The 27,855-nt window shown below is 26.4% G+C and overlaps 1 protein-coding gene across 2 annotated transcripts; it reads right to left on the bottom strand.

Annotated features, from left to right (window-relative positions):
- Positions 1–98: 98 nt before the first annotated feature.
- Ace (Acetylcholine esterase) lies at positions 99–27,147 on the bottom strand. 2 transcript variants are annotated; one of them, XM_035083515.1, is made up of 6 exons: positions 25,626–27,147; positions 11,714–11,856; positions 9,983–10,135; positions 5,884–6,047; positions 4,703–4,857; positions 99–1,581 (listed from the first exon to the last, which is right to left on the bottom strand). In XM_035083515.1, exons 1-6 carry the CDS (start codon positions 26,767–26,769, stop codon positions 1,571–1,573), a joined length of 1,770 nt encoding a protein of 589 aa, XP_034939406.1. In that variant the 5' UTR covers positions 26,770–27,147; the 3' UTR covers positions 99–1,570. The 2 variants fall into 2 exon arrangements, with proteins under 2 accessions (XP_034939406.1, XP_034939405.1); XM_035083514.1 differs by lacking the exon at positions 99–1,581 and adding an exon at positions 3,908–4,192.
- Positions 27,148–27,855: the final 708 nt, after the last annotated feature.

Genomic DNA, 27,855 nt, shown 5'->3' with positions numbered 1-27,855 from the left:
TATAAGTTAATTTAACGCCAAGTTTAAAAGCTCGATAGTTTCCTTTTCCATTTAATGATTGTGTAAATTTATAGAAAAATTTTAGAGTGATTATTCTGTGATAATGAAAAAAATTTAATTATTATCAAGTAAAATCGAGGAGTATGGCTTGTTTAATTAAAAAAAAAAAAATCAGTCTTTTGCTAAAATCTTCATCAACTTATCTATCTAATAAATAATATCAATTCGGAATGAAAATAATTATGCCTGCCATTTTAATTATTCATTGTTTGACCTTAAAAATTTATCAATTAATTAAACTAATACAAATCAATAACTTAATTAAATAAATTTATAATGTTAGAAAGAAAAGACACTGATTCATGTGCAACTGAACAAGAGATAATAAAATTTAGTCATTACATTAAATAAAATTATATTGACAACTGGACTGATCCTAGAATCTTTGTCTCAATTGATTTAATTAAATACATATAGATATGGAAGCGGTCAAGTTGAACCTCAGTAACTGAAACTTCTATGAAACAATAAATTTAGTTATTCTCTTTCGTTACACCACAAAAACCATAGTTATTAAATAACTCAAAATGCCTCTATAATTAAAGGTCAATCTTTTATCCTGAATTTTGAGTTCTTAAGGTATACAAATATTAAATCATATATAAAAATTATTCCAAAAAGAATTTTAAAAAAAAATGAATAATTCACATCATTATAATAGCATCTTATCTAATTTAATTTTAATTATAAATTTTATTTTTATCGATATGATCGTAATGAGAGCAAATGTTACAATTGGTAGAAATCAGAGTCATCATGTGGGTTATGCTAGAATTCAAACTTATATTTAATTAGATTTGATTGAATTTAGTGGTTTACGAAGTCTGGTTGATTTAATTAGAACCAATTCAGTTTGATCAGTGATGACAAAACTTCTACATGTGTCTAATTTGAATTATAGACTGCACGGGGGTCGTAAGCAACTGTTTATTTTACATTTACTATATCCAGATGTAATCATTTTAATGAATATGAATATAAAATAGTTTTACACAAAATTACGTCAATTTTTGACAAAAAATGAATAAGTTTATATTGTCAAATAAAAATAATACTTGCTAGAATGACCGAAAATATTTTTATTTTTTTATACAATGTCATTATTAATTATAATTAATTCATATAAACAAATTGATAACCATTTCTCCTGGATTTTACTCTAATAATACGAGAAATTTTAGGTACAGAAGTTTTATTGGTATAAAGTCTCCTATATGCCGCTAAGTTTCTGTGAGAAACTAAACGTAAACGTGTTACGTTAGTTTTCGAGGCTAACTCTCAAGTTATGGCTGTTAAAACGTGCTAAGAATTTGACGTCAAGTATAGAAGATTTATTTCACTATTCATTCTAAATGTTTACGAGGATTAAATTTTTTATGATGAAATTCAATCGATAAATACTATTCTAATTATTATTATTTGTATTATGACAATGTTTTATGCTTCTTACTTTGTACGTATGATTGTATATTAAAAAATGATGATTTATGTGTAAATATGCGCTGATTGTCTATACATATTCTGAATAAGAGTAAATTGTAAATATTAATTAAGAATAAATCATAAAAAAAATTGAACTATCACATTTTGTTCATCTTCAAAAAATGAATAAAGTGTAAGGGTTGCATTGTAGTTGAGGTGCTTGTTCACATTAATTAATAGCATTGTCTGAAGAATTTCAACCTATCACTATTCTCTTTAATATTCAGAAATTCATTAAACATAATAATTGATGGTTTTGAGACTTACTTTAGACATATTGTAGAGTCAATTTTGTTGTATTGTAAGAATAATTTTGAGAGTAATTTTTAAATGTTTTTAAAAAAATTTTATTATTATAAATTTATACTGGAAAACTATTTAAATGGAACAATAATTAAATAATTATACATAAATGTATCATTCACTTTTATTAATTGTTTATGATTATAAAATAATTTAATAATAATGATAATAAACTAATTCTGTGTTTATCCATTTAATACTACACGTGAACGTAGAGGCACTGTTAACAGCAATATATTTTAATAATCATACTTCCCTTTATTTTCTAATATGTTTTGTGTAATAATAAATTTAGTGAAATTCGATTAATTTATCCTCAAAACTCATCAATCATGTAGCGATGAAAGTGAAGATAGGTAAAGACTAGTGCTTTTCAAATCTATTATGTATAATAATTATAACAAAACTATTATCTTTCTTTTTCTTCACGGCTAAATAGCATATTGTTGTACCATAAAAATGATGATTTATTAATTTAATTAAACTTACACGTAAATTATATAATAATATAAATAACTCAAGCTGCTAAAAGTAGAGTTTATATCTTGACTTGTTTTATTTAATAATTTTTTTAATTCTAATTGTTTTATTATTTCAATTAATAATCTTTTTTGCAAATAATTTTTATCAAAATACCGAGGTCCAGCCTCAGTGTTTGAATATTTTTAAATAGTTATTCAATTTAATCATTTACCGTATTTTAGTTTTTTTATTTTCATTTCATGTATATTTATTAATCAACATAAGTTTATAAGAAAATAATAACCAGAGCGAAAAATTGTGTTGCTATGCAAAATTACATAACAAGTATAAAATAATTTTATACGTGATTGAGTGTTCTCTGTATTATGTAATTATTCCTGTTCATTGTTATTGTTTTTATGAATAACATCCATATATTTATATATATGTATATATGTATATATATATATACTATTAATAATCTATATTAACTTTTTACTTATTATTAAACATTTGTTTGATATTTAATGATTATTTTTTCCAAACTCTCATTTTTTATTTTCCTTAAGGATAAGCTGAACACTGATTTCTATTCAATTCATTTATTCATACATTTTTTTTTGGTTATTACTAATACATTTTCTTAAATCATTATAAAATTATGATTTTCTTATTAATGGCTGTAGTTTTAGGGGAGATTAAACAAATCCAACATAAATGAAATATCATACTAATTATTAAAAAATTAAAAATATGTTAACTAATATACATTTATTTTCCATTCAATTTATCTTTACAATTAAAAGTGTTTTTGGGGTTTAATAATAACAATAACTTAAATAAAAGTAATTATTTGTGCATTCAATTTATTCAAGTTTTAATCATAATATTCCGCTTTATTTAAGTTGGAAATTTTTATCTATTATATTTTTTAGAAATTTTTAAATATTAAATCTAGTTTTTAAAAATCCCTGTACTTTGCAGCCATTAAAAAACATCATCTATATATAACAACAGAAAAAAAGAAGAAAAAAAAATAAATAAATACTTGAATAATTTCAAGTACTTATTCAATTTGAACTCTTATATCATTTTTGCCTACTTCAACTTGACGCTAAATTGTATTTTCTCTTTAATAACATCAATATGAATATAATTTGTGTGTTTTTTAATAGTAATATACTTATATATGTAAAGATGATATGTACCAAATGGAAGATTTAAATTGGACGCGATGTGAGAGCCACCGTTTGAAATTGGCAATTCATTAAAGCTATTCTCACCTGCATTATTTATAGATTTTCTACAAATTAAATCTACTTATTTATAGAATTGTAATCTCTCGTTAATATATACATAAAACGTCAATTTAATTTTCTAGTCCGAGAACAGCTGAATTGATTCGTGCCCGGCGCAACTCTACAATGCGTTTATTTTTAGAATGAACTTTTCGTTCGCCATCTCCACTACTTTATTTCGTTCTACAATTAATAAATTAGGCATCAATAAAAAATATTTTTTTTTTTTTTAGATTTTTGAATTTGTTTTTGAACTCGTCTTCCATTCATCAGAAGAACACAAATGCTAGCTTTCTAAACTATTTTCACAAAATTCCTTCTAATTTTCGTGTTATGAATACCCTTGATTCATTAACATACTAGATTTCTGGATGGCTAAAAGCATATCTCAATTCTAGAGATCGTTTAGTCAATTGACTGTTTAAATTTATCATGGATTCAAAAAGAGTCCTTGTCATATACGACTCTCTAAATGATTATAGTCAAGATAAAAATGGTTAAAAGTAAAAAAACAGTTTCGTGTATCTGTTGAGCACCCGCTGATACACTTGATGCTATGGCTTCATTACAAGCTTCTGGTGCTGGATCTATGAACACAATTTTAGTCAAACTCATATTAATTTATTCAATTAATATAATGTAATAATTGTGTATGCAGAGATATTTAATTAGTAAACTATTGGAAGAATTTAAAATAAAATTAATCAACCTAGTAATAAAGGTACAAATTTTATTAGTTGTCTAACTAATTTCTTTTTTTTTTTTAAATGGTTCAATGGAATGTAATTTTCTATAAAAAGAAAAAAACACCGAGAAAATCTTTGCAATATTGGATCAACGTTAATCAAGGTTTAGGTATAAATTTTTATTGTCAACTGTGTCTCATTTCGTCGCTTAAATCAATTCACTTTAATTTGGAATTTTTCACAAACATTTATTAAATCATTGAGAGTTTAATCATGCTATAATTTTCTGCTTTTATCTCTAAAAATTTTATGATTGCCTTAAAAACTTGCTGATCGTAAAGTATAAAGCAATATAATTGATTTGAACTGGCTAAATTGTTCATAAAGGTAAAAACTATTTTCATACTATACCTGGAACACCTTCCAACCTCGGAAGGAATTCATTCCAAAATGCACATCCTGTTGATCGTGGTCCAAAACCTAATCCTTCTTCCTCTGCGTTCCAAATAAAATACTGCGGTGAATCACGTGTGTACAATGGCCATTCGTTTTTTTTCGATGGATTTCTGTTATAAAAAATATGTCGTATGAGTTACAACTAAATATATATATATATATATATATATATATTATATAAATAGTTTTCTATTTAAATAATCGATCTATAATAGATAGATTGATAAACCGTCAAATCAAGAGATCTTATTTCAATAACAACCAAAAGAAATGATTGGTTGATAAGAAAAAAAACAAAAAAAAAAAAGATTTACAGTAAAAAATAAATAAAACATGGATTATTACATCTAAATTCAAAGCACACAGCTGCTAAACGACAATATTTTTCCAAATAATTCCTCAGAGAGTCATATGACTCAGATATCTTTTTCCCACTTTTATTATTGTAGTCTGTATAGCCTTGATGATATACTATACTGTTTCGACCGGAAAATTTTACGTATACTTTCTTTTTTTTTTTTTTTCCTAAGATTAATATGTAACCAATTTTTCCGAAGACTGGTAAATCAACGAAATTCCTCTAACATATTATTTATTTTTTCATTGACAAATTCTGTATCTATAAAGTACATTAATTTTTTTTGATATAAGTGTTACAAAAGTATATTGGTAATATTCATAAAACATGTTAATAAAAAATTTAACGAATATTGGATTAGCGATAAAAAATTTATTTCATATCTTCCGAATGATTACAGTAATTTTTCTTTATTAGTAAAGAAATGAATGAGGAGAGAAAGTATAAATAATGGGTGTAAAGAGCATTAAAACTACAAGTAAAGTTGAAATTATTGACATCCTTACTCTGGACTCGAGGGGTTACTTTTATCTTGGTAACGTGTCTGTTCACAACCTCTTATATCACTATGAGTAAAAAGACAAACCTTCAGCTCATTTATTTTCATTTTCAATATTGAAAATATTATATAACCTTTTCGATTTTTACTTTTTTCATGTAGACTTGAAATACTGATTTTATAAATCGAATATCCTTTGTAAAAATACACTTGGATATTATTTATAAAGTATTATACATAAAATAAACTTGAAATAATCAAACATTTAGATATACTTACCCAGTGAAAGCAAATCTTGAGTATGCATCGATCATTTTTTCGGACAAATTTCTTTCTTTATCCGTGTACTTGAGTGATTTGTTGAGCGGATGTCCAAACACATATTCCACTTCATCGCCATGAATTACACCCATCCATTTACCCCAGAGATTAGTACTTGATCTCTGTAATAGATCCAGTTAAGTAATTATTTAATTATTCGGTTGTCTTGATTTGAATTTCAAATTTTTAATACATGAGGCAGATAATTTAAAAATTAATTATAACCCATGAAAAGTTGATATTGAAAAATATGTTACATCTATTTTAAAGTGGTTTGAAACCTTTAAGAACTTGAAGCTTTTAAAAAACTTTTAAAATGTTCTGACATGTATAGAGAAGTTATTGAAATAGTTTAGTACAACATTTATTTCAAATACTTCTGGGCCTAATCAAACTTTACCCTTCCTATTGAAAAGAAAATATGATAAAAGTTACCAAGTATCGTTATATTTTTATCATTAAAATTAATTACTGATTGTCAAAAATATATTAAAAAATGTTATGAAGTTTTTTCGAATAAATTAGCAATTATTTTTTGTTTCTTCATACGAAAAAAATTTTACAATATCCATAAATTCTATATAGAGCTATTTTATTGTAGAATAAGAATATGAACGTATTCAAAATAGTATCGGAAATCCGTATTGTGAAAAATCAGGTTGCAGAAAGGGTTGAAAGTCAAGCTTTATTGATCCTTTACAGGTATAAACCCAGATTCATAGCTGATAACTCTTGGGAATTTATTTCATTGTATCTATGATAAAGTCAATGTTACTATTCATCTTTTAATATATAAAAGCTTATAAAGAATTAATATTAATACAAAATTTATTAAATTAAAAAAATTATGTAAATATATTGAAGTATTATTGATTTTTACTTAAACTAATTATAATAATTACAGTAATTTTAATCTTCCTTAAACAGATAAAAGAATTCAATTGAACATTAAATAAATAAATAAATAAAATAATTTAATGTTAATGAAATTTTATATTTAAAATTGAACGTTTTCATATTCAGTAGAGATTCAGTACTCTAAATTATTTAACGATCTATCACTGAATAAATCAGTCATTGGATTGGCACAGGCAATCGGTTAATTTTCACTGATTCAGTTTATGAGAGTAAGAATCAGAACTTAAAGGATAAAATTCTACGATAATTAATATGATTGTAAATGAATATAGTATCGAACAATATTCAAGTAGTAAGTCAATTTTGAGTTTTTTTTTAATTTTATCATATTATGTGAAATTTTATGAGAAAAATTCAAAATTGTGATAATCAAATTTTAACATGCATAATAGCATAGCGAAAATGAAGCAAGTGCATGAAAGCAAAACATTAGGATATTTTGTACACGATAGCTTAAAGGAGAAGTAGATTAAAAGATAAGTGGTTGGCAATAGGCGTGAATACCTTCAGTGGCGTTATAGAAACTACCTTTCAAGAAGTTTGTTTGAGTATTGTTTAATATAAACTCTTAGAAAACATGGCAAATATTATTACAGGATTTGGTAATCCATTTTTTAATTTGTATTTATACTCTTAGTAATAATATATTTCATCTTAAACCAAGATATTTTATATCCAGGTTCGAATATTTTATTTTACTACAGTATTCAGTCAGTTATATCAGAGATCTATTACAGCTATTTTCTTTTTTCTCTTCTTTCCGGAATAATATTTAAGAATAGTTTATGTAAAATAGAAGATAATTATATACAACTGCGAAGCAATAAATCAAATAGTAAGACTTAAATCGGTCTTATTATGTAAAATTTTTCTTCCAGAAAATATCTGGATTCAACCAGTGAATGCATGTATAAGCCACAACAAGATAAGTAGAATTCACGACTAGCAAATGCATTGCCAAATTTTATGTAATGTAAATTTTAAATTATAGAGATTATAGTATGAGAATAATGGTATTTGGTTGCAGTTGTTTTTATGAATTATTACGTAACCAATTAAATTCTTGGAATAATTTGTCAATAATAAATAAAAGTTATTAACTCGAAAAAAAAGTTTTCAAGAAGTTCGTGGAGCAAAGTGTTACTTTATTTTTCGACATTATTTATTCACTTTTTTTATTGACATTAATCAAAAAATATTAAAAATTGTATCCATAATAAAATATCGAATAAGTAGATTAAAATATTTTCATTTTCATCAACGTAACTAGAACGTAAAATGCATATAAACGAAAATGCTCGCGTCCTTACTCTACAGTAATTAACGTAGGAGGTAATTTATCAAGTGTTCGGGGTTGGAGATAGTTAAGAGATGGAAGGAAAGAGTAGGTAAAGAGGATGTCATTACTCATGGGTGTCGAGTATAATCTTGTAATAACGCCACCGAATTGTAGCTTCTTTTTAACTTTACTTTATCAAAATTTATAATTTTTTTTATATTTATTTAAAAATAACTATGAGCTTGACTCAAATGATAGAAAATGTTAAAGCAAAATACCTTACATAGATATTGATTAAATAAAAAATGCAAATTTATAAAATGTTTAAGAAGAAAAATGGTAAATAGTATACATACATTGAAATCTTTTATTTACTTTAAATAATATTTGGCATTTCTCTACTAGAGAGACAATAGTGAAAGACGATTTACAGTTTACAAACTATGTTGGAAAATCCTCTTTACTCTTATTGTGTATTTGTCCACTATAAAAAGTTCTGGCATTAGAAGTAAAAAGATTCTTAAAAAAACTATTTAGCAGAATTTTTATTTCTAAACAAAATGAAAAAAAAAAGGAACGTAAGATTAAAAATCTAGATAAAGTTTTTTATGATTTCAGCAAAGTTAAATATGAGAGAAATAGGGAATATTTTTTGGTGCAGTAGTAGAAGTTGGTTTATAGTTGAGCTGTCAAATGCAGATTGAACTTTACGGAAAGTTGGCTCTCAAGATTGATCGATCAGTTCTTTTCATAAATCTAGTTTACTAAAATATCTATAAATCTAGTAATTTATAGTCAAATTTTGATCTACTTAAAAGACATTGATGTTAAATGGAAGAGACTTCTTTATGAGAGCTATTATCTTAGTTAAATTTTAAAACAAAATATACAAGTCAAAATTTTGTCTAAAAGTGTTAACTAATTCTTGATAAATAATCATGTTAATAATATAAAATGGTAAAAGTCAAGTAATTGACGTTCAAGTGAATTATTATAAGTCATGTAATAATTTAATAGTAATATTATTGGAAGTTCTAAAAATAATATTATTTATTATTTGTTTATAATACTTGTTTCAAGTTTTTCCGTTTGTTGATGAAAATTATTTTTATATGATTATATTGATAGGGTGAATGACAACGAATTATGCAGGTGATAGAGTATATAATGTGAGAAACCCCTTAGGAAATTGAATTCTAGTCAGCACTGAGCACGATGATATTAAATTGAAGCCAGGATATTAAGTTATTACGATTTAAACACCCCAGAAGCTAACTAATCACCAACAATGAAATGTAACATTGATCAGACCTTGTTGTTAAATGTAATAAATATACTCTATTAACCTAAATCTCAAATTATATATGATTTTACAGTACACATGATATCACTATAACTTACAGGAGCTTACAATTTTTTTTTTGTCTAATTATTTAACAATTCAATATTTTGGTTCAATTCCAGTAAATTATTTTAATAGATTTTATCTTATTTATTATATAAATGTTACTTATATTCATTGAGAAGAACAATCCTACCATTTATTCTTAATACAAATCTACTGTAATTAGTACTTTATTTAGTTCAAAAAAAAATTTTAAAGTTTAAAGTTTTAAATTAAAAAGCAATAACTTCCTGACAAAAGTAATTCTTAAAAAAAAGGGGACAGAGTAAAGTTTTCGTCATTCTTATCACTTGCTTATCACCTAGTTGCAGGACAAACAAAAAAGTTGGAATTTTGCTACTACATATATATGTATATATTTAAATCTTTTATAAGTAATAAAATAAGATAGATTATAGAAAAAGTTTTGAAAACTTATTTCAAGTACAATAAAAAATGAAATATTTATTATTCACCTGAGTGAAAAAGTAGTAGTAGACCTTCATGCCACGATCTGCAAATAATTGAGCGAAGAGCGTGGACGGACATATGAAGAAATAATCACCAACAATATCAGCAATGGCTTTTTGATATCTGTATCCATCCTTAGGCCGTTCCCAATCAGTGTACTAAAAAAAAATGGTTTCACTTAATATTTTTGTTATTTTAATATTACCTAAAAATAGTTATGAATTTGAATATTTCTTTGTCATAATTTGATTTCATTATTTTCTACGCTCATTTTACTTTTTTATCTCTAATTATTCTTTACACTGACAGTAAGTCTTATTTTTTGCATTTTTCTTTTTGTTTTACTTGAATTGAGGAATAAACAGTTATGTTTTCTCATGAGTCTTATATTCTTGAGGGATCAACTTATTTTTCTTCCGTAAAGTTTACTACTTTTTCTCTTTTTACTACAGTTTTATTTATTTTACTTTTTCTTTAATTTTTTTATCCTCTCTGACTCTTCAAAGTGACAGAAATTCGTTAGAGTGCCATTGAAATCAAAGGAAAAAAAAAATAGTTTTAAAGTTGAATTTAAAATTTTTCATTTCAAGTTTCTTTATTATAAAATTATCAAATTATTTACTATTTGATATATTATACTTTTAAATTTTTAAATTTAATAGTTTTACTAAACTATTATTTAATGTATTAAAATTTTTGAAATCAAAAAAATAGATTTGTTAGATGGAATGAGAATTTAAGCAATTCTATTAAAAGTTTAAGAAATTTATTTTCACAAATCTGCCATTTTTCAACATGACACAAATACTTTTGATAACAAAATAAAATTCAATCGGATAAAGTTTGAAAGATTCAAATTTCATTTATACATAGGTAATATGACTGCTAGTATTACAGATAAGAAGAAGTTTAAATACATTACTCTACATCTTAAATTTTAATACAATTAATTATATTCAGTATAAATAATATATTTTATCATTTACTAATAGTGAAAATATAAAATTATTTTATGTTTTCCTGCTCAAAGATAGTTATATTGAAAAAAATCTTAAGCAAAGTCAAAATAAAAAATTATCCAATCTTTTTTATGCTTGTTTCCTCCTGTTTTACTTTCATGTTATTTTTGTTTTTTATTTTTCATTTTTCCGGGTAACGTAACAGCGCACAAAAAAATTAGACACATTAGTTCTTTTCCTTTCACGACGCAATGAACGAAATCCTTTTGTTTCAACGTATGCCCACAAAATAACATATCATCAAGAGAAAAATTAAATTTTAAAACCAACTATTTATGAAAAAAAGTATCTTTTTTTTTTTTTTTTAATAATAAAAAATTAGAAAATAGAAAATGCATAATAAACCCTTATTGTTTAAAATGCTTGAAGGCATATTGCATAATTTTGTTCGTCTTTTATCTTTTTTTTGTTTCTTTTTTTAATTACACAGCGACTATCAAAGTGTATTTGCTTGTTTTTCAGAGCCATCTCAATGGAAAAAGAATCTTAGAAAAAAATAGACAAATAACTGCTTGTGTATAAAACAAAAAAGTTGACTTTTTTCTATTAAAATACTAATGACAGGTGAACAGGATTTTTTCGTGTTAGAAAATTTGTTCTTTAATATTTTTTTATTCGAACAACTGATTTTAATTAGTCAAATTTTCATTATGTATAGACATATTGTATTTAATATAAATATCGTGGTAAATTGATTTAAATAATGCTACAACTCACCTGAAAAGCAATAGCTTCCCTCTCAACTTCAGACATATTTTTAAAGATGGTATTAATAATGCTGAGAAATTTTTCTCGTTGAAGAAAACTTGGCTGGTCTTTCTCGAAGTAATCGATAAAATCATAGAGAATAAAATAAGTTCCTGAAAGAAGTAAAAAATATGAGATATAACTGATCATTTAGTATCTTAAAAATAGGTTCGAGTGTGACTTGGTCTCTTCACACTTATTCCTTTTTATTTAATACTTTGTAAAATTTGTTCTTTTCTAAAAAAATAACAATTTAATAAAATTAAATAAAAACAAAAATGGATAAATTAAAATTTCTTAATGAAGTAAAAGATTGAAAACAAATTAAACATAAAAATAAACATCAAAGTGAACTCAATACAGATATTTGCAGATGTCCGTAATAATATACGTCAGGTTCACATTTAAATGATATTGAAATTGGAATAAGTTGGAAACTTGCAATTTTTTATTAGGTTTTATTATGATGTTCATTTTTAAACTCTTAAAGATCACGAAATATCTTTATTAATCTTTTAATAATAATGCTTGAAAATTAATAAAAAAATTCTATCAACGTAAATGAAAAGAATTTTGTTTTTTCCATATTCACTTTCAAAGTTATTGCATTTTTCGAATACTTTTAACTCAAAAATGAATGTCAAATTTTCGTGCATCTCGGAATATGCCATAAAATGCAAAGGTTAAAAATCAATAAAAGTACAACGGCAAAGAAGGGGTTTGCAAAAGGAGCATATGCTCTCAGAAGGATGTTTGTGTCGTCACGCTTGGGTGGTGTCTATTGTTATCAATGACATATATTACTCTAGAAAATGTCGAACAATCTATTATAGTGCTTATTTATTCCACCTTACAACAGTGTATACCATTTTTATGACATAAATTGATAAATTCCAAAGAATAATTACAGTTATTTAATCGATTATAATAATAATTATTACACTGCAAGTAGAAAAATTAATTTTTAAATTGAAATTATATTTCAATTTCTTTAACACTAATAGTTTGATGAATTTATTTTATCGTTACGTGTAATGTGTTTAATAGTAAATACACTGTAAATCCTAGTTTTCCAAAATGCATTATTTTAATGCGGATAAGTTTGTTAAATATGATGTCATCCATTTGATTGACATTGTAGTAACTTTTAACGCAGATCTAAGTGTGTAAAAAGTGACTACAATGTTAATCAAATGGGTGACGTCATATTTAACACACTTATTCGCATTAAAATAATGCATTTTGGAAAACTAGGATTTACAGTGTATACTCTAAAATAAAATCATTTATGTAATTCTATTATGCCGTTATCATTAATGTGAAATAAATATTTATATAACTGCTTTCTCTTTCTTTCAGATATTATAGTTTCTAACAGCATGAAATAATTTTCTTAATATATACTGGCTTGACCATGAAACTTGGTAACAGATGCAATAACGACGCTGTTTGCTTCATAATTTATTTAACGTCAAATACAGACTACTCATTATTGAGGCATATCTTACAAGCATTTAATTATTGATTGACTCTTAACCTTGAAATTGTAATATTAAATTTATTGTCTCGACATTGGTGTGTTTCTGACAAGCTGACAATACTCAATTATACTGTTTACCATATCCACAATTTGAGCATCTGCTTCATCTGACAACCCATTGTACACGCACTGATATGTCATTAACCAATCTATAGAATAATAAAATCTAAACTTTATTCTTTTATCGTCTAATTCATTTTAATTTGTCTTTTCTCCGCCATCAAGAGAACAGAATTTCACGGTTCGCAAGCTTCTAGGAAGTTCATTGATTGAGTGGTAACTGGCCAAATAGTTAAAGGTTAGATATACTGATGAAACACAGCAAACTAAGGTAACTTGTCTTTGAATAACAGCCATTGAAATTTAAATTACTATCTTATTGTCAATGAATTGTCACCCATTAACTTTGCTACTAAAATTAGTTTTAATTTTGAAGTTAATTCTAATTATTTAATATCTTTGAAAATATTCTTAAACATAATTAATCATTTAAATGACTTTTAAAATATTTTTTAATAATATTTTATATAATTGCATAAATTGTTAGTATATAATATTCACTTTTGTTTATTAATAGAAATGAAAAATCATTTGTAAATATTCCAATACTATTGACCGGCCAAGTATATTTTATTAACTAACAAGTAAATCTTTTTTGTACATATTTGCAAAAAAAAGCTATTTGAAGTAGTTAATTATGTAGGTTAAAAACGTGACTGGAATAATAATAAAAATGACTAAATAAAAACATCTAGAGTCGAAAGTTTGAAGAGTAAAATAGAACAGGAAAAAAAGTAGGGTCAAACTAAATCGGTGACTCCACTACACACTCACTCACTCTCTTATCTACATTTATTGCTGTGATGAAAACGAGAGAGAAAAGCTTCAACTCTCACTCAGCCTTTTCTCTGACACTTTCTTTCAGAGTTCTTTTATTCTTATTTCGCTTACTTTTTAGCTATCTTTTTCGTCTTCATGAATCGCGATAGATGGTCATAGTGTAGTATTGTGAGGGTAAAGTCGGGAGGTACGACCTCACCTGCTAGCCTACTACGTACCTCCAGGCTCAACTGAGCCTCAATCGATTCGACACCAGCAACTTGTTGGCTACCCTAGCACTTCCGTTCTTTTGTGCTTTATACCTCCATATTTGAGTAATCAGTATCAATAACAGATATTACATTAACAATTAAATTTACTAGAGTGCATGCGCACTTTATGCACAATCATTTCTGCAATCTATTATTAAACAAAAATGTTTGATAATGCATACTTTTTTTTAAAGGTATAGTTTTAAATTGGTTTATTTAAAAAAATTTAAATAATTGTATTTATTTAAGAAAAAATTAATTGACAAATCTATTAATATTATTTATTCAATAAACTTAACAATTTTTATCTTAATAGCCTCTACTATTCACTACTACCACTATTATATCATTTTCCCTGAGATTTAATGTTAATATTCTTTACTGTTTATTATTGTAGTTTCATGCTTCGTTTAGTTATCAGTGAATGACTAATTATTTTATAAATAATCACTATATACATTTTTATTTATCAAATAATTATGTTTTAAAAATATCTCTTGTTAAACTGTAATTAATATGAATAAAAACTTATCAATTCGCCATTAAGAAATTATTGTGATGGGGTTGATTTTTATAATTCATCATTTACGTTTTGAGACAATTAAAAGAATAGACAAATACGGTTTTCATGAAACCGTAACAAAAATTAACATAAAATTGCACATTAAATTATTGAAAATATTGCCAAGAAAGATATTTCACGCTTTCTATAAAGATTATAGTCACTGTAGAGGTACGATGATATGTATGCATATAATTTGCAATGTCATTCTGTCAAGAATTTTATTTTATTATTTAAAAAATAGAAGAAAAATACCTACTCCTATTTCAACAAAATAATATGTCAAACAAATCAATCTAAGTATAGAGTGTGAATTTTTTCATTCAGTTTTTTTAACTAGAAGTATTATGAATCAAACAGTAAAGTGTTTAAATAACAATAAAATTCCATTTAAACAGAAGAAATAAAAAAACGATTCCATTTATTTTGAATTGTAATAGATTTTGTGAAATAATTAAGAATAAAATAATCTCTATTTGAATATTATGTAATTATTAGATTCCTTATGAAGGTGTAAATAAATCAAATGGATACATGAATCTGAATAAAACAAATCTATAACATAGATATTAAACAAAATATAAATATGAGATAAAATCATAACAATCATAAGACATAAATGCCAATACAATATGTAGAATTGCTTTTAAAATAAACATTATTAAAAATTCCAATTATCAATACTTGTTCAACGAATTGTTAACTTTTTACTGAATAAAAATAAAGATTATTAAATAAACAACGAGAAAATGAAGTTTTCATACACTAGAATACCTGATGTAATGAGTTTTTAAGAGCCCTTAGGCAGTCATGTCCATGTTACAAAAGCTTTTATCATTACCTCAGGGTAGCCTACAGTTTAGTTATTGTCAAAGCTTTTATATAACATAAACTTTTCTCTTGTTACATAACATTTTCTTCTAGCTTTCGTTTTAATATTTTTTTCCATCATCATTTTTATTTTATTATCTAACGGATACATAATTCGTCAGAACTAGAAATGACATTTCAACAGAAAAAAAAATGTAGTGATATCAAATTTAAAATTCCCAGTTAAATTAGATACATTTTTCAGAATTCTTTTCCAGTCAACTATGTTTAGTATAATATAGTATGAAATTTTATTCATCTAAATTGTTCTCATTTTTATATTTATGTCTTTAACATTCATTTCAAAACTTGTTTATCAATATAATTATTTAAATAACAATGTTTAATTAAATTTTTGATATTTTCTCACGAAAATTGACGTTAACGCATTCACTTTTGATTTAAATGATTTCTATTACACTCAATTTAATCCCGGATATGAAACAAGTGGTGTGTGCTACTCGTCGTTTTAAAATCACGTGGTCAAGTTCTCGGTCATGAGATATATTCTCATATAAATCAGATGATTGTCTTATTAAAGTTATTTTTTTTTTTCACGAAATCATTACAGTAAAATAGGACTTGCGATTGACTAGAAAAAAGAATGATAGTAATAGTAAACGGAGATAATAGAAACAATGGTTGTTAGAGAAGAATTAACGAGATCCTGAATTTTGTCGGATTGATCCAACCCAAGCGATTCGATACTTTTTTTTTATTTTTTTGATACTCTCTAGTGAATTTCACTCATTTCAATGCGATAATCGAATTTCGGTGACCTGGTTTCTTTCGACGGCTTCAATTCGACTCAATATTCTCAATCTATCAAGTTTGTTTTACCTGATAAAGAAGAAATAAAACAAAGATCAAAATAATTGTCAACAAATTGAATAAAAAATATCATTAATTTTACAAGAAATATGATGATTATTTTTTATATAAATAGTTGACAGTTAAAGTTAAAAATAGTGTAGCATAAAATTGTAAAAAAATATTCTTAAAATGGCTAAAATTAATTTTTTACTTCAATAATGACTATTGACATTTGTTTTTCTATCTTTCGTCATTATGTCACATCAGTTTTTAAAAGCTATTTTAATCATTAAATTTTTTATTAACATCTGTATGACTGAATTTTAAAAATAAAAGGAAAAAAATGCATACAATAGCCAAATTAAACAGAAACTGTTGCGTAAAGACCTTGACGTTCGTGTTCAGAAGTGGTAAAAGTTGAAAAAAAAAATCTCGAAAATACCCGTGCAATTTAAATAATACGAATCTGTATAGTGAGTGTATGTGGGTCACGGAATTCCTAATTACGTGGTAGGTTTACATCGGTAAAGGGGTTGGTGGAGCTGAAACTTGGATGATGGCTTTGAAAGGGAAAGCAAAAGAGAGGAATTATATTCAAACTAAGAAAATTAACGACCAACGATAAAATCTGAAAGCCATTGTAACTGACCGTAAATCCTCGCAAATGCGTACCCAAATGAATTCTGACTACGTACCCATTTGAATTTTACTTAATACGTCGACTTTAATCTCTCTATTCATACGTACTATTTACTAGTTTTGAATAATTATTCATTTCAAATAAAAACTTTTTATTAAAATCATCATCATCATCATATGATGAAAATATTACTTATTATTAATCTATAAATGACAGCAATTACTATTCAATATTTGCAATATGAAAAATAAATATATCAATTTTTTCAACTTTCTAATCTCATTGAAAATAGTTAGAAGATAGCAATATCAAAAAATTGTTAGCATACTCAATGATTAATTGATTGAAAGTTGAAAAATGTTTGGTATAATTAAAATAGAATGAAAGTTTATGTTAGATACTATAAATAAGTTTATATAAAAATTTATAAAAATTACCCACAACTACTCAACTAAAGGATGTATATATATATAGTATAGGAGAGAGAAAGCCACAAAAACCACAACTGATTAAAGCTGTCAGTTCTATACCAACTTGTCCTCACTTGTCGACTCAACTGTCAGCCAAATCTGGTCGTTTGAATACTTTAGAATTTATATAAACTAGAATAGTCTGAGATTTATAATTAAGAGAAACTTTTTTCAACTTATTTTCATCAAGATGTTGTTAATCAGTAATCTTATTTTGGTGTAAAATTATAAATTGAAATGATATCATATTATAAATTAAGTCAGTAGAAATATTAGTCTAGTTTAATTAGATGTAAACTAAATATTTTTTTGAAATTCAAGTACTTAGTAATATTGAGTTTAGATGAATATATGAATAAAATAATACTGGAGAAAATAGACTTACACAAATGAAATTTATTTAATATCCTTAGAATGTAATTCAAATGATAACTTGAAAATCCCCAACTGCTGTTATGTTGGACAAGTTTCCAGAGTCTTAGATATACTCTGAGTTGAAAGAGAAATCTGGCATCTGGTAGTAATAGTAGAAATTGCACTCCATTGTTACCTTTGTGATTTATTTACTATTCTCTCATTTTCACCACTTCTGTCGTCTTGAAGTATTCCGAAGTCGAAAATTATCGCAATTATCGAGTGGAATAATTGATTTTTTGTATGTTTGACCTGATTCCGCATTTCTAGGCATTGAGACGAAGAGAAAGAGTCCTCGATCATCAAAATCGGACAACTTTGATTTTTCGACCCCAAAAAATGGCAAGTGGTACCCCTTTCCATTTTTTTGGCCAAAAAATAAAAGTTCTCCGATTTTCAAGTTTGACCACTCATTCTCTTCGTTTCAATGCCTAGAAATGCGGAATCGAGGCACTGCCCAGAAAAATTCGCTTTAACATCCTTAAAAGGGGGTAAAACTAGTTACAAATTATGAATTATCATCCCCTTGACTTTAAACCCTTGTAACTCATAAACGGACGGTCCAAGAACCGTTTTTACGGACGTTTTGGAAACCCAAGAATCTAAGCTAAACATGCGTATCTATAAAAAATGTTTAAAAAATTTATTTCACCCTTAAAATTGATAAAATATAATAAAAATCACTTTTCTTGGGGGAGTTTGCCAAATATTTTGGCGATTTTGAGGGCGAAATAAATTTTTTTAAGGTTTTTTATGGATATGTATCTTTAGCTTAGACTCTGAAGTTTCTAAATATCTCTTAAAAATCATCGTCTGATAATTTTTCCACGAGTTATGAAGATCTAAAGTCGAAGAGTAGATGATTTTCTGACCTTAACTTCGACTTTGGACTTCTATAACTTTCATACAAGTCATCAAATAATGATTTTTAAGAGATATTTAGAAACTTCAGAGTCTAAGCTAAAGATACATATCCATAAAAAACCTTAAAAAAATTTATTTCGCCCTCAAAATCGCCAAAATATTTGGCAAACTCCCCCAAGAAAAGTGATTTTTATTATATTTTATCAATTTTAAGGGTGAAATAAATTTTTTAAACATTTTTTATAGATACGCATGTTTAGCTTAGATTCTTGGGTTTCCAAAACGTCCGTAAAAACGGTTCTTGGACCGTCCGTTTATGAGTTACAAGGGTTTAAAGTCAAGGGGATGATAATTCATAATTTGTAACTAGTTTTACCCCCTTTTAAGGATGTTAAAGCGAATTTTTCTGGGCAGTGCCTCGATTCCGCATTTCTAGGCATTGAAACGAAGAGAATGAGTGGTCAAACTTGAAAATCGGAGAACTTTTATTTTTTGGCCAAAAAAATGGAAAGGGGTACCACTTGCCATTTTTTGGGGTCGAAAAATCAAAGTTGTCCGATTTTGATGATCGAGGACTCTTTCTCTTCGTCTCAATGCCTAGAAATGCGGAATCAGGTCAAACATACAAAAAATCAATTATTCCACTTTCAAAACGGGGTAATACGAGAACTCGCTTTAATTTTTGCATAAATTATGCTCCAATTATGATTTTAACAAGTGTAATAAATAGATCTCGTTCTCACAAATCCACTGATATGCTTATTTCTCATACAGGCCTTATAGATCCTGAGTTATTAGCAAAAAATCAAGTTATGCTAATATATCATTATTTGATCAATTTCATTATATATATATTGCTTTTGCAAGTAGAAAACATTTCAAGTACCTTTGGCGTAGAGAGGTAAAATTTAAAAAAAAAAAAAATGTTGTTCCCCGAACGTTCCCTATAGTCCCACGAGGGGAACGTCGGGAAACTTCCCTACTAGAAAACATTCGGGAAACGAAATTCTTTTATACGGGAATATCAAGCATCTAAATTTATATGATTTTAAATAGCTTTAATGTGACGTAAAAATTGTAATAAAAATATTCTACACAGTTATTTTATAATATTGACAATTAAAATTATCTTTCAAATATCAAGATAATAAATGCCATCATATTTTAAAGATCATTCAACTGAAACAATCAGATTAATTATTGATATTTTTGGAAAATTTCCTGATTTAATTTATCCATTTATAAAGTCTCGTAGATATAGAAATTATATTTTTATCATGACATTCAACGAGGGATTATTATTATTATTATTATTATTTCTGACAACTAAAAATTGATTGATTGTTTAATTGACTGAATGAGAAATAAAATTTATTTAAAAACTTTTGTATTAATAAAAAAAAATATTGCAGTAATATTTAAAAAGATATTTCTATATTTAAATTTTGAATGATGTGAGTTTAAAAAAAGCTGAACTTTTACATTTACCTTTTGATTATTTAAGCTCAAATAGCTTAAGATAGATATTTGAAGTAAAGGCTCAGCGATTTGGAATAGAATAGAGATACCCGGAATATATGTAGGTGGAGACTGATTTACTTACAGTTCAAAATATTCGATAATAACGTCATAGCGTGTAGTATATTGAGTATTGAACAGATAAAAGTTAATCTTTACTCACTCAATTTATCCTTAACATCAGAATAGCAGACAATTTAATAGTGATATTTTTAATTGTCCTTTCGTCCTTATTTTAGTTTTTTTTCTCTCTCTCTCTCTCTCTCTTTCTCTTAATTAATGTTACTAACATATCATTGATTTCCATTACTAATGTCATTTTTAGTTTATTCGTGATAGTCATTTCATTAAATTACCTTTCAGATTAATTAAAATTAAGATATGAGAAGATACTCATTTAATCTCATTTTTAACAATATTTTTATTGTAATAATATTATATTGTACATGATTTTAATTCAGGATTATGTTATTGAATTATTAATAAAATGTCTTATTGCCAGATGATATATGTTAAATGAATCAAAGAAATGTTTATTTTTTTTATTTTCCAATTGAAAATTATTCAGACTCTCAACAATCAATATATTGCTCAATCTGCTCCAACTTAATCAAGTAAGTATGATAATTTTATTAATAATAAAAAAATGCAAAAATATTTATCTCTTACTTCGATATATATTTTGTTACTTGGAGGAATATAAAATATATCAATAAATGAATAAAATTAAGAAAATTTAATTGAAATAACATTCATAAAAAAAAAAGAGAATGATGGCTAAGATTAATTGACTGGACAATTACCTTTTGTTTGAATCAATAAAAAATTTTAAAGGTCATACAATACTATGTAATATAAAAGCACCTTATATACAACATACATCAGTAGAAAAAAACAAGCTTGTGAGTGCAGTCAACTAGGTCGATGTGTATTATTGCTGAAGATGTATAACTGTCTACGTTATATACCGGAAATAAATGTTTCTTTTATCAATTTTTCGATTACCACTGGCAAAAGGTTAAATGGTAAATCTACACTTCAACTGTACCAATGATGGTTGAAACTAATATTTTTTATTAACTATTTTAACTTTTTTACCATTGATTACACAATAAAATTTCATAAACATTAAATATAAATCTATTCGAATTAATCAATTGATTAATTATTTTAAAATACCAAGTTTTTGATAAAATATTTTTTTTTTTTTCATGAAAATATTTATAAATAAAGTTGTAAATAATAATGTTTGTTTGCATAAACGTTATTTCGATTATATTGTTGAATTATTCAGTTCAATCAGTACAACTCCAACTGTTTCAACTTGAATCCATTTAGTTGGAATGTCTTTAACTGGTCTACATTGTTTACATTAATAATTCAACTTATTAATAGTATATTTATGTCTATTGAAATTTAATACAATAATATTGTTCAAAGAAATGTATGTATTTTATTTAATGTCACCTATACTTGAACTCGAATTGGCATATTAATTTTTAATTTACTTTTAAAAATGAAATTTTATCGTAAAGAGTAGACTTAAAGTGGATTTAAAAGTCAAATTGTTAATAAAAATATTAAAATATTCCTATATCATAAAGACATTTCTGAATTGTGTCTTTTATATCCTTATGTGTTCAATGTATAACTTCAGAGTATGGTTGATTGTTAACATCTGTTGAATCTGGAAATTTGCCAGCTACAACAAAGATTAATTTGTACTTTGATTCTACTTTACGTTGCAATATTTTATTCTGTTACACATTGAATTATTGTTCATATAAAATGATTGATTTTTTATTCAACGTATCTCGAATCAAAATTTTAGTCATATTTTTAAATCCTCTATCGCTTTATTACTTTATTTGTCACTCAGACTTTAATGACGAAATCATTTTTGAAACGAAAAGTCCTAATATTCTACATATTACAATTAATTTTTACTATTAATTGAAAGACTAGATATTCAGTGTATAATAAGGAAATTTGGTCTATTTTTTAAGAGTTCTCACATTCGATAAATTTAAGGCAAAAACCTCCTACTAGAAGTTTATTATTCCATTTTTTTATTTACTTTTTTAATTTTTTACTACTCATGCGCTATGAATTGATTACGTGAAGAATCCATTTGAAATTATTATTGGTCCAGTCAATATAATTTTATTTGGACAGACATTTTGAAGTTAAATTACATGAAATTCTTCATCTCTTGCTTCAACTGAAATCTTCGAACCCATATGAAAGATTCAGTTGATAAAAAAGCAACTGAGATTTCGACTTAAGGTTATCTATATAAGTAAAAAAGAACCAAAAAATCATCTACATATATAACTCCTTAATTTTACTGATATTCCAACAGGTTGGCGAACGAATAAGGGTTAAAATATAGAATGTAAAGTGATAAAAGGAAAAAATAAAAAGCACGTTTTATTGAAATGGAAGATTGTCGGGTGTAGGGTAGTCACTGAGAAGAGCAAAAGGAGCAATGAGAAATCACCCGTAAATGCACTCATTCCTCTAGAGATAATTCATTCGGACTAATGCATTTTAGCCCCATCATGATTTTCGATAGCCTACTACAATCATACACTTTTAACTTGTGCGTGACTATATGCTGAAAAGCATTTTCCAATTATTCCATTTATCTATTTTTGTCCACTTTAATTTAATGTTTCATTAACTTCAATTAATGTCTTCTTTAAACAATTTTCATCGGTATACTCAATTATGAAATATATTTATTATCGGTCATTTTTTAGACAGTTTTTAATTTCCGATAAAGCATATAAAAATTCATCATGCTAAAAGTAACTCAATTTAAGAATTTTTTCAGAATCGTTCGCATTTAATAGACAATAAAAAAGTTCAATTTTATCGTGAAATTTTAAGTTAACCCGTCACATTTGTTTTAAAGAATGACATTTAAAAAATCCCGAGTCCAAATCTGAGTCTTGGTTTTACATTGATTACATTGGTTCCAATTCATTTTTAATATTAACTTCACATTGACTACGTTGCTATAAAAAGTAAAAATCCATAAGAATGAAACCAAGGTGAAATTAATATTAAGAATTTGGAGAATTAATTTTGACCAATGTTATGAATGTGGCATTAATTTGAAAAATATTACAAAGAAAATTAAAACAATGGAATCAATGTGACCAAGATTAAATATTCCGACTTATTAGGAAGAGTTTTAGTAAAATAAATGAGTTGTAGGAAAAGAAAAACAATCTAAGCAATAACTATTGATATAATTGATTGATCATGATGTAACAATCCCAAATAAATAAAGTAGAGAGTCGATAAATATATTGTTTTTTCTTTTCGTATACATTACAGCAACACTGTTACATTTTATTTTATTTTTTTTTTTTGTTTTACCATTATACTTGAGATACGGATACTAGAATAGAGATACTGAAGAACAAGCGCACGAACAACGATCGAATCTTTGAGCTATTTAAAATTCCACACGAACACTTTTATGCAAATGTTCAAAAGAATGAAGGAGAACACCATCTTTCGCTACTTTTGCCTACTGTCTCTGTAAAAAACTAAATTGAGAAGATTTTTAAAATTTCTTTATATCAAACTTTAATAGTGACATATCGCATGTAATGCATGACTTTCATTAAATTTTTGTATTCATGATAAAAATGGAGTAAAAAAGTATTTAAATAATTATGAGAAATTTAAAAAAATATCAAAGTTGAATTTAAAAATCATTATGTCTAGAACATAGTTGAAAAAATGAATTAGATTCCTTTTACATTTTATATCTATGTAATTATTAGAAATGTCAGGTATTGACAAACAGGACTATATTGAAGATCTAGAATAAGCTTTTAATTTACAATAATGAAAATTGAGTGTATGTGTAAAGTTTATGAGCGAATAGTTACAAATAAACTGATTGAAGAAAAATAAAAATCAACTATGAAATACTAAAATAAAAATACAAACAAATTTAGTTACGTTTTTTGCGTGACTTAATACTTTTATTTTTATTATTTATTTTAAAGTTATAACTATTATTTTTATTAGATATTAAATTTTTAAAAAGATATAAAAAATTGTAGATTTATATTAAAAAAGATATAGTGATGTAAAGAATATATGTAAAAGTAAATGACACGCGCTAACTCAGTGTGATATTGATCCATGAAAAGTTTTGATTGTGATCGTCTAGGGATTGAAATAAAGCCTGAATATCAGGTCTTTACGTTAACGACGATAAAGAGAAAGATGGAAGAGAGTGACAATAAAGTTGATATAGTGTAGAAAATAGTATGTAAGGAGCCACTCCCGTGAATAATCTCACGTCGCTTAGTGTTATCGCTGTTACCCTATCGAATTTCACCAATGTACCAAGCAAGATAATTTAATCTGGTTACTGTATGTAACCTTGATCATCTATCATGCAATACTTTTCAAGTTTTCTATGCAGTACCCAGTATAAAGAGAATATAAAGTTTTCTCCAATTTTCGATAAACATTTTCAAACTTTTTCTTAGATGATATATTTAAAATTTACTATTTAATATAATATTTTCAAAGTTAATCTTTTATTTAATTTTTTTTTTCGATTATTTTCTGTTATAAACAACATAATGACAATTGAAATAGAGAGAAGAATGAGTTTGAATAAAAAAAAAAGGACTTTGCTGGTAATTGTTTGGTAACCCTAATGGCTTCCTTGATGAACAAAGCTTGAATAGGCTTTTCTTAGTTATCGGATCTCATAGATAAACCAAGTTTAGCCATGTCACGTTTTAACGAGCACATAAACTTTATCCCAATACATTTTGTTGGTTTTTGCTTTTAAACTGTAGATGTGCATAAATTCATTTTGAGAGAATAGGTAATATTAATAAAAGCTGTCATCAAGTTAATAACACTCAAGCACTAGTAACAGCACATTAAAATAATGTACCAATCACAACTATTGATATATGTTTTATGTAATTATTTTTCCATTAAAATTCATGCTTTGGAGTAAAAATGTCATATTTAATGATATTGAAGAGTTTTAATTGAATTAAAGTTGAAAGGAAAAATTAAAAAAAAAAAAAGTAACTTTATTAAAAATTTTACCTTCATTCTGATTATTTCCAATGAGTATTTCAGTCTTTTCAAAATCCGCTTCTCTCAACAGATCTAGAGGATGTTTTGGTAGGAAAACACCATCAATAGTAGGAGCTGAGGGAAAGCCAAGAATTCCCCAATAACTATTCCACTGTTGCACTGAAATAGTTTTGGCATCAACAGACCGCATACAAGCCATAACTCTTGCTGGATTTTCAGTTAACATAGTGGAATTACATCCACAATCATCAACTAGTACTCTTGCCACTTCATTAGCCTTTTCAGCAGTCATAAAACTCCATGGTGCATTAAGAGTACCACTTTGAAGGATACCACGTCGTACAAGACCTCGAGTGACTGGTGAAATCAAATGAAGTGATACAGAACCACCTCCAGCAGATTCACCAAAAATAGTTATAGCATCTGGATCACCACCAAACGCTGGGGCGTTGGTTTTCAACCATTTAAGAGCTAAAGCTTGGTCCCAAAGACCCATATTACCGGGAGCTTCTTCACTATTACCAAAATATTTATTAAGATATAAAAAGCCAAAAGCACCCACACGATATTGAATAGATGCTATGATAGCATTAGAAGCAACAGCCATAAAATCAGCATCATATACATCCAAAGTAGCCGTTCCTGTCATGTATCCACCGCCATAAATCCAAACTAACAAAGGTATCGCTTTCTTCTCAGTACTTGATGCTTCTTTATGCCTCACTCGAAATTTTTGTGGTACCCAAATATTCAGATAAAGACAATCTTCCGATACATTAGTATTTGGATTCCACATCTCTTCACCATCGAAACCAGGAAAATATTCATAACGTTCTTGAAAGCAACTGTTAGATAGTGTTGTTGCATTCAATATTCCATGCCATGGTTCAATTGGTAATGGTTTACGAAATCTCAATGGGCCAATGGGTGGTTTGGCAAATGGTATTCCTAAAAAAATATGAACTTCATGGTCTAAAACTGTTTTTGAGATACCACGAATAAGACCACTACTTGTTTCAACTATTAGTGGATCACTCTTAGTGTCCCGAGTATAAGCAGGATTAAAGACAGTAAGTAAACACACTAGCAAATTTAGGATTAGTGCCATCGTGTTACTGTTACTTTTATTACTACTTAACTGATAATAATTCATGGCACGTTGCTATAAACAAGACTCAACGATCAACAAGTTAGAGTCAAAGCGTTGGGAACCTGTCAAACTGGCTACCTAACGATTTTTCCAACTTGTTTATTCTTTAAGAAAATCAAGAACACCTTTCCTTTAATACACACACTACACTTGAAGTCATTGCTCTGTACAAAAAAATATTCAATTGTTCAGTCTTTTATTTCAATTATATTCTTTCTTTTCGATGTTACTTTTATGTTTTAATTTTATGTTGTAATTCAGTTATCAAGTATTATTTTATTAACGTATACTTGTAAAACAATTTCATGTATTGTAATGAATGAAAACAAGCTGTTTATCGCAAACATGCGACACCAATACAACGACCAACATGCCGCGATACACGGGGTCAACTAAGCAAAGAGCTAGAAGGCGCTTGAGTCCATAGAGCTATCGAGAATTATTAGGGGTAGGGAAGAAGCGTCGGCGCACGTCTTCACACTGCCATCAGGTTACACACTCGATCAACAACTTGCATCAGTTGTACAACATATTCAACTTCATATCTAATATATATATTCCCATTTATAAAACAAATACTTTTTATTTTATTTCCCATTAACATATTTTATCTATTAACTCCATTTCACCCCTTGATTTTCATTCAAGTTTCACCAATTATACTTTAACTAAAAATATATATTTCATTGCAAAAGCATTCATATTCATGCTAGTATATTAACTTGGATTTTTAATTTATATCATCTGTTTGTTCCAATAGTACATTGAGTTTTTCAATTAATATACATTCACAATATAGTACTCGATGAATATTTGATACATAATTGCTACAAAGTCGTAACGATTATTTTAATTACTGACAACTTAGGATTGTAGAAAGAATACAAAACTGGTAATGAATTCAAGATTATAATTGCAAAATAAAAGTTAGAAAACTGTTTAAGATTGTATTGGTACAGTTTTTTTTTTTTCCTTTCAATCCCTTCAAATCGAGTAGAATGCTTTCAATTGTAAGCGGAAGAGAGTCGTTATTCCCTCAAGTGAAGCAACCAATCGTTAGCCGTTTAGTCCACGATCATTGTCGAGGTG

Source organism: Chelonus insularis, unplaced genomic scaffold, assembly GCF_013357705.1.
Source record: "Chelonus insularis isolate UGA/USDA-ARS -01 unplaced genomic scaffold, ASM1335770v1 contig_358_pilon, whole genome shotgun sequence".
Classification (NCBI taxonomy): domain Eukaryota; kingdom Metazoa; phylum Arthropoda; class Insecta; order Hymenoptera; family Braconidae; genus Chelonus; species Chelonus insularis.
The sequence above is the reverse complement of the archived record's forward strand: the minus strand, read 5'-3'. Positions and strand labels throughout refer to the sequence as shown.

What these genes read in the sequence shown, in the direction of transcription:
- Ace (XM_035083514.1), bottom strand. Translation starts at nt 26,769, where the DNA reads ATGAATTATTATCAGTTAAGTAGTAATAAAAGTAACAGTAACACGATG. An exon ending in TGGAAATAATCAGAATGAAG is followed by an intron (nt 11,857 to 25,625) that starts GTAAAATTTTTA and finishes TACTTCTTTCAG; the next exon opens with GAACTTATTTTATTCTCTAT. An exon ending in TCAAGATTTGCTTTCACTGG is followed by an intron (nt 4,858 to 5,883) that starts GTAAGTATATCT and finishes TTTTTATAACAG; the next exon opens with AAATCCATCGAAAAAAAACG.